Source organism: Nansenia antarctica, assembly GCF_963989245.1.
Source record: "Nansenia antarctica genome assembly, chromosome: 4".
Lineage (NCBI taxonomy): Eukaryota > Metazoa > Chordata > Actinopteri > Argentiniformes > Microstomatidae > Nansenia > Nansenia antarctica.
In genome coordinates this window covers 49,458,744-49,467,240 of record NC_137689.1, presented here as the reverse complement: position 1 = coordinate 49,467,240, position 8,497 = coordinate 49,458,744, and the positions used below count along the sequence as shown (strand labels likewise).

General features: G+C 35.4%; 1 protein-coding gene across 3 annotated transcripts; it reads left to right on the top strand.

Annotated features, from left to right (window-relative positions):
- The first annotated feature begins 85 nt into the window (after positions 1-85).
- On the top strand, positions 86-7,906 carry LOC308155559 (uncharacterized protein). Of its 3 annotated transcripts, XM_080528893.1 has the most exons (15): positions 86-181; positions 450-476; positions 814-858; positions 1,303-1,347; positions 1,542-1,571; positions 2,724-2,768; positions 3,037-3,063; positions 3,461-3,505; positions 3,950-3,994; positions 4,189-4,218; positions 5,357-5,401; positions 5,669-5,695; positions 6,210-6,235; positions 6,820-6,845; positions 7,038-7,906. In XM_080528893.1, the coding sequence occupies exons 4-15, from the start codon at positions 1,332-1,334 to the stop codon at positions 7,081-7,083; spliced, it is 408 nt and encodes a 135-aa protein (XP_080385019.1). In that variant the 5' UTR covers positions 86-181; positions 450-476; positions 814-858; positions 1,303-1,331; the 3' UTR covers positions 7,084-7,906. The 3 variants fall into 3 exon arrangements, with proteins under 3 accessions (XP_080385019.1, XP_080385020.1, XP_080385021.1); XM_080528894.1 differs by lacking the exon at positions 1,542-1,571; XM_080528895.1 differs by lacking the exon at positions 4,189-4,218.
- Positions 7,907-8,497: the final 591 nt, after the last annotated feature.

The following is an 8,497-nucleotide window of genomic DNA, read 5'->3' as shown; positions in this document are numbered from 1 at the left end:
AGACCTCAAATATTATAATGTTTTTTCAATTTCATTGTTCAGACCCACTGGTTCTGTTTATTTCAAGGGGCGATCTTAGAAGCACTGGTTTTACACAATGACAGAGGGGTTTGATTACCATTCCTTTTTATTCCAGCTAACGGCAGCCTTGATGTCAAAAAGCCATTTCTGGAAAATGGAGGTAAGCAAGATTGTTGATGCTTATTTCTCCCTCTATTCTTACCAGTATCATGTTGTGAGACACAATTAAAGATTTTATTCACATTGTTTTGTTTACCTATTTTCCAAACGAACTTTGAACAAACTGAGGTCGAGGACGACAGTATCATATCAGATTTAGATAGACACATTTGTCTTTTTATACTGTATTATAAACTGCTTTGATCAAAACTATTTTGGCATAGTAGAGTAAGTATTGTTTTATCCTTTTTTTTTTTTTTCAATGAAAGATGGCGGAAGCACTTCCTCTGACTCTGGTAAGCGTCTCTTTAATATAAAAGTTTAAAAAATGGATGTACCTGTCCCAGATTGCCCCATTAAGTACCATGACATTCATTTAAGTGTGAGAATGCTGTATTTAGACCTCAGATGTTATAGTGGTTTTTCAGTTTCATTGTTCAGTTGTGTTTATTTCACGGGGCGATCTTAAGGCCAGTTCAGACCAGATTAAATATATTCAGACCGCTGCAACTAGAGGCTGGACCTTCTAAAACGGTCTCGTCTCGTGGCAGATCTAGCTCAGAACTGGCCTTCAGAAGCACTGGATTTGACAGAGGGGTTACCATTGATGATTACCATTCCTTTTTATTCCAGATTACGGCAGCCGTGATGTCAAAAAGCCATTTCTGAAAAATGGAGGTAAGCAAGATTTTTGATGCTTATTTCTTCCTCTATTCTAACACGTTTTTTTTATTTTTTTATCTCAATATAGTGGTCTTTCAATTTCATTCTTCAGAGCCACTGGTTCTGCTATTTTTGAGTTAGTTAAAGGGGCAATCTGGGATTTATACTGCAACAAAGTGGTCACCAGAATGCCCCTTTATATCTATTAGGACTATTACTTTAACAGAGCCAAGTTTAACTGTAGTGTTGCAAATGTGCTAGTTTTATTGTTTTACATTTCAAACATATTCATTTGCATGCAGTTGTGGCCAACAGGTTGGCCTTACCTCATGTTTATTACTGATGTTGCACAATATTATTATCAGTAGGTGGTTTTAACATAATTTAAACAGTGTTTAACATCATTTAACTATGGACATGCAGTGGTATTACAGCTTTTCAAACGATTTTGCTTTTTAGGCAATGGGAATGTGGAGACTAAGCTGGAGATGTCCAATCCACCTGGTATGATGTTTGTTTTAAAGGCTTACTAGGCCTAATTTGCACATTAACCCTAACTCATGTTTTTAATGTAACCATTCACAATATGATGAATTAACAAAGTTGTCCCCAATATACTGTATAATAAACTGCTTTGATAACAAAACAATTTTGGCATACTAGAGAGCTATTGTTTTATCCTTTTTTTCAAATGAAAGATGGCAGCAGCACTTCCTCCGTTGACTCTGGTAGGTTTTTCAATAATGACTGGTGATGGGGACAATAATGACTTTGTTCGTGCTTATTTCTTCCTCTATTCTTACCAGTTTTAAACAATTATTTAAATATAGTGGTCTTTCATTTTCATTCTTCAGAGCCACTGGTTCTGCTAGTTTTGATTTAGTTAAAGGGGCAATCTGGGATTCAAACAACAACAAAGCCCAGCACTTTTCTTTGGTAAACAGCTGGAGGATGTGGCTGTAGAAACGTCATTACTCTCAAATGTATAGATGGAGCTATGGATGCAAGGACTGACCATCCATGAGATCAAAATGATAGTTTAACTCTTAGATTGTGCTGCCAGTAGCGAAGTAGAGAACGCATTACTGGAGATGCTTTCACTACTGGGCTATGAGGACAACTCAGGGTAAGAGTTTTCATTCAATCATGAAAATAGGCTGAACCATCTCTTTAATATAAAAGTTAAAAAAAATAAATAAATATGTACCTGTCCCAGATTGCCCTATTAAGTGTATGAGCCTATAACTTTAACAGATCCAAGTTTAACTGGAGTGTAGCTACATGTTACATGCTACATGTCCTAGAGTATAGCCCATGTGCTAGTTTTATTGTTTTACCTTTCAAACATTTAAATTTGCATATGCAAATGGTTGGCCCAATTCCATGTATATTACTTATGTTGGAGAAAGGAAGAAAGCCACACACTCTTGCTCTGATGCTATTGTTTTATTTAGCCAACGTTTCGGCATCAGAATCAGAATCAGAATTTATTTTATGCAAGCTGGCTTCTTCAGGTTTTCATTGAATGAAACATATGTTGCACAATACTAATCAGAAGGTGGCTTCAACATCAATTACATATAATTCAAAAAGACTTTGATCCTAAAAAAAAAAAGGATGTTATGTTGATGGGGACTGACACTGAATCAGTAGAAGTGCTGGAGTTTGATTACTATTCTTGTATTATTTCCAGGTAAAGGCAGCACTGAGCAGTTGCCGAACAAAGTTTGAGAATGTTGTATTTAGACCTCAAATATTATAATGTTTTTTCAATTTCATTGTTCAGACCCACTGGTTCTGTTTATTTCAAGGGGCGATCTTAGAAGCACTGGTTTTACACAATGACAGAGGGGTTTGATTACCATTCCTTTTTATTCCAGCTAACGGCAGCCTTGATGTCAAAAAGCCATTTCTGGAAAATGGAGGTAAGCAAGATTGTTGATGCTTATTTCTCCCTCTATTCTTACCAGTATCATGTTGTGAGACACAATTAAAGATTTTATTCACATTGTTTTGTTTACCTATTTTCCAAACGAACTTTGAACAAACTGAGGTCGAGGACGACAGTATCATATCAGATTTAGATAGACACATTTGTCTTTTTATACTGTATTATAAACTGCTTTGATCAAAACTATTTTGGCATAGTAGAGTAAGTATTGTTTTATCCTTTTTTTTTTTTTTCAATGAAAGATGGCGGAAGCACTTCCTCTGACTCTGGTAAGCGTCTCTTTAATATAAAAGTTTAAAAAATGGATGTACCTGTCCCAGATTGCCCCATTAAGTACCATGACATTCATTTAAGTGTGAGAATGCTGTATTTAGACCTCAGATGTTATAGTGGTTTTTCAGTTTCATTGTTCAGTTGTGTTTATTTCACGGGGCGATCTTAAGGCCAGTTCAGACCAGATTAAATATATTCAGACCGCTGCAACTAGAGTATGTACTTTCATGTACCTACTTCTGCAAATCTTCTAATAAAGTTTTCAATCAATCAATCAAAAGACCTTCTAAAACGGTCTCGTCTCGTGGCAGATCTAGCTCAGAACTGGCCTTCAGAAGCACTGGATTTGACAGAGGGGTTACCATTGATGATTACCATTCCTTTTTATTCCAGATTACGGCAGCCGTGATGTCAAAAAGCCATTTCTGAAAAATGGAGGTAAGCAAGATTTTTTATGCTTATTTCTTCCTCTATTCTAACACGTTTTTTTTATTTTTTTATCTCAATATAGTGGTCTTTCAATTTCATTCTTCAGAGCCACTGGTTCTGCTATTTTTGAGTTAGTTAAAGGGGCAATCTGGGATTTATACTGCAACAAAGTGGTCACCAGAATGCCCCTTTATATCTATTAGGACTATTACTTTAACAGAGCCAAGTTTAACTGTAGTGTTGCAAATGTGCTAGTTTTATTGTTTTACATTTCAAACATATTCATTTGCATGCAGTTGTGGCCAACAGGTTGGCCTTACCTCATGTTTATTACTGATGTTGCACAATATTATTATCAGTAGGTGGTTTTAACATAATTTAAACAGTGTTTAACATCATTTAACTATGGACATGCAGTGGTATTACAGCTTTTCAAAAGATTTTGCTTTTTAGGCAATGGGAATGTGGAGACTAAGCTGGAGATGTCCAATCCACCTGGTATGATGTTTGTTTTAAAGGCTTACTAGGCCTAATTTGCACATTAACCCTAACTCATGTTTTTAATGTAACCATTCACAATATGATGAATTAACAAAGTTGTCCCCAATATACTGTATAATAAACTGCTTTGATAACAAAACAATTTTGGCATACTAGAGAGCTATTGTTTTATCCTTTTTTTCAAATGAAAGATGGCAGCAGCACTTCCTCCGTTGACTCTGGTAGGTTTTTCAATAATGACTGGTGATGGGGACAATAATGACTTTGTTCGTGCTTATTTCTTCCTCTATTCTTACCAGTTTTAAACAATTATTTAAATATAGTGGTCTTTCATTTTCATTCTTCAGAGCCACTGGTTCTGCTAGTTTTGATTTAGTTAAAGGGGCAATCTGGGATTCAAACAACAACAAAGCCCAGCACTTTTCTTTGGTAAACAGCTGGAGGATGTGGCTGTAGAAACGTCATTACTCTCAAATGTATAGATGGAGCTATGGATGCAAGGACTGACCATCCATGAGATCAAAATGATAGTTTAACTCTTAGATTGTGCTGCCAGTAGCGAAGTAGAGAACGCATTACTGGAGATGCTTTCACTACTGGGCTATGAGGACAACTCAGGGTAAGAGTTTTCATTCAATCATGAAAATAGGCTGAACCATCTCTTTAATATAAAATAAAAATAAAATAAAATGTACCTGTCCCAGATTGCCCTATTACGTTTATGAGCCTATAACTTTAACAGATCCAAGTTTAACTGGAGTGTAGCTACATGTTACATGCTACATGTCCTAGAGTACGGTATATCCCATGTGCTAGTTTTATTGTTTTACCTTTCAAACATTTAAATTTGCATATGCAAATGGTTGGCCCTATTCCATGTATATTACTTATCTTGGAGAAAGGAAGAAAGCCACACACTCTTGCTCTGATGCTATTGTTTTATTTAGCCAATGTTTCGGCATCAGAATCAGATCAGAATTTATTTTATGCAAGCTGGCTTCTTCAGGTTTTCATTGAAACATATGTTGCACAATACTAATCAGAAGGTGGCTTCAACATCAATTACATCAAATAGACTTTGATCCTAAAAAAAAGGATGTTATGTTGATGGGGACTGACACTGAATCAGTAGAAGTGCTGGAGTTTGATTACTATTCTTGTATTATTTCCAGGTAAAGGCAGCACTGAGCAGTTGCCGAACGAAGTTTGAGAATGTTGTATTTAGACCTCAAATATTATAATGCTTTTTCAATTTCATTGTTCAGACCCACTGGTTCTGTTTATTTCAAGGGGCGATCTTAGAAGCACTGGTTTTACACAATGACAGAGGGGTTTGATTACCATTCCTTTTTATTCCAGCTGACGGCAGCCTTGATGTCAATAAGCCATTAATGGAAAATGGAGGTAAGCAAGATTGTTGATGCTTATTTCTCCCTCTATTCTTACCAGTATCATGTTGTGAGACACAATTAAAGATTGTATTCACATTGTTTTGTTTACCTATTTTCCAAACGAACTTTGAACAAACTGAGGTCGAGAACGACAGTATCATATCAGATTTAGATAGACACATTTGTCTTTTTATACTGTATTATAAACTGCTTTGATCAAAACTATTTTGGCATAGTAGAGTAAGTATTGTTTTATCCTTTTTTTTTTTTCCAATGAAAGATGACGGAAGCACTTCCTCTGACTCTGGTAAGCATCTCTTTAATATAAAAGTTTAAAAAATGGATGTACCTGTCCCAGATTGCCCCATTAAGTGTATGAGCCTATAACTTTAACAGGGCCAAGTTTAACTGAGTGTAACTACATGTTACATGCTACATGCTACATGCATGCTATATGTCCTACAGTATGTAGTCTAGCCCATGTGCTAGGTTTATTCTTCTACATTTCAAACATTTAGATTTGCATATGCAAATGGTTGGCCCTATTCCATGTGTGTTACTTATGTTGGAGAAAGTAAGAAAGTCACACACTCTTGCTCTGATGCTATTGTTTTATTTAACCAAATTTCTTTTATGCAAACTGCCTTCATCGAATGAAACTTATTTTGCACAATATTAATCAGAAGGTGGCTTCAACATCAATTAAATATAATAAAATTAAAATTGACTTTCATCCTATAAAAGAATGTTATGGTGATGGGGACTGACACTGAATCAGTAGAAGTGCTGGAGTTTATTTACTATTCTTTTATTATTTCCAGGTAAAGGCAGCAATGACCAGTTGCAGGTATGTAAGATTGTTGTGATTTCTATACATTTATTTTCAGGTTAAGGCAGCGAGGACAATATGACCGATAAACCATAATGTTTTCACTTCTCTGGCATCACTTGGTGTTATATTAGCATTCTCATCATTAGTGCAGGTTGCTTTACAATCAAATGCAGGCACCCATTCTCTAATGCCTCTCTTTTCTGCCAGGCCTGAGGTGTTCCGGCCCAGAACAAGACAGTCTTAGCCCATGTGCTATGTTTATTCTTCTACATTTCAAACATTTAGATTTGCATATGCAAATGGTTGGCCCTATTCCATGTATATTACTTATGTTGGAGAAAGTAAGAAAGTCACACACTCTTGCTCTGATGCTATTGTTTTATTTAACCAAATTTCTTTTATGAAAGCTGCCTTCTTCAAGTTTTCATCGAATGAAACTTATGTTGCACAATATTAATCAGAAGGTGGCTTCAACATCAATTAAATATAATATAATTCAAATTTACTTTCATCCTATAAAAGAATGTTATGGTGATGGGGACTGACACTGAATCAGTAGAAGTGCTGGAGTTTATTTACTATTCTTTTATTATTTCCAGGTAAAGGCAGCAATGACCAGTTGCAGGTATGTAAGATTGTTGTGATTTCTATACATTTATTTTCAGGTTAAGGCAGCGAGGACAATATGACCGATAAACCATAATGTTTTCACTTCTCTGGCATCACTTGGTGTTATATTAGCATTCTCATCATTAGTGCAGGTTGCTTTACAATCAAATGCAGGCACCCATTCTCTAATGCCTCTCTTTTCTGCCAGGCCGGAGGTGTTCCGGCCCAGAACAAGACAGTCTTTTGGAAAATGATCAGAGAATGAATGCATTAATGTGCATATCGCAAGGTTCCTGGTTCGATTCCGACCCTCAACATATCTTGTTCATCCCTCCTCTCTCACCCATCCTTCCTGTCAATCTCTGCTGTCTCTATTACAATAATAATAAACATTTTAAAAAGCAGAAATGCCATAAAATACATTAAAAACAAGGTGATTCACAGAATATTGTCATTGCCTCAACCTCATAAGATTATTGGTGATAGATCTTTTGCTCCTTTTAGACAATATTGCTAATAACACAAATCAGCTTGTGTGTTTTTTCTCTCTATTCATAATGAGCATCATATTGTGTTTTATACAACAGTTAGTTCCGACCATAAGACAATAGTTAATGGAGAAAAAAAAAAGACTTTGATCGACGTGTTTGTGTTTAATCATAACTGGTGCAAAATATGAAGGTTTTTAGCTTAGATTTAAATATTTTAAGGGTTTGTGCCTGTCAAAAATATCTTGCTTTGAATGCCTGCACTGGTCAGGCCATTCAAAGCAAGATATTTTTGACAGATTTTCTGTGAATTAGTCTACTGATGATGATAGTTCGAGATGTGGATTGACATAATTGATTAATTAATAATTAGTAGTGTGTTGTTTTGTTGTTGTTGTGATCATGTCATTTGATATGATGACATGATAGAAGTGCTACCACTAATGAATTGATGATTCACTTGCTTAGTCAAATGTATCGATTGTAAGTCGCTTTGGAATAAGGCGTCTGCTAAATGCCAAATGTAAGAAGTGTATTTAATTGTAAATGTATTGGATGATTTTATGAGGGTGATTTATGAATACAAATAAAAGAAAATAAAGAATATTTGTTTATCTGTTGTTATTGAACTTTGAGATAATGATCATTAAAAGGAATAATTAAAGTTGATTTGGTGTTTCTACTTGAATTGGTTAAATGTGTAACAGTGTGTGTGTAACAGTGTGGTAGTGTAACAGTGTGGTAGTGTAACAGTGTGGTAGTGTAACAGTGTGGTAGTGTAACAGTGTGGTAGTGTAACAGTGTGGTAGTGTAACAGTGTGGTAGTGTAACAGATGCCGTTTAGACGTTTTCATCGCATTGAAACCCATTCAACTGTAAATGTATTTTCAACATAGTATCCATGTACGGTAAGTATACAGTGGGGAAAATACATATTTCACCCCCTGCTTATTTTGTGAGTTTACCCCCTTACAAATAAATGAACAGTCTATATTTTTAACAGAGAGAGGCAGAATATAAGACAGAATAAGTATAGGTTGCACATGTTTACTATGATCTTTGTTACAGTATACTATTGTGACATGCTTTTGTGTGTCGTGTACAGTAAGATATTGTTTATGTAAACAGCTGTGAATTGTCAACTGAAGTGGATAAGACAAGTGACAAATGAAGACGATGG

Coding starts and splice junctions, on each gene's coding strand:
- LOC308155559 (XM_080528893.1), top strand. Junction 1,572..2,723: donor CACTTCCTCCGTTGACTCTG/GTAGGTTTTTCA, acceptor TTTTTATTCCAG/CTAACGGCAGCCTTGATGTC. Junction 5,402..5,668: donor GCCATTAATGGAAAATGGAG/GTAAGCAAGATT, acceptor TTCCAATGAAAG/ATGACGGAAGCACTTCCTCT.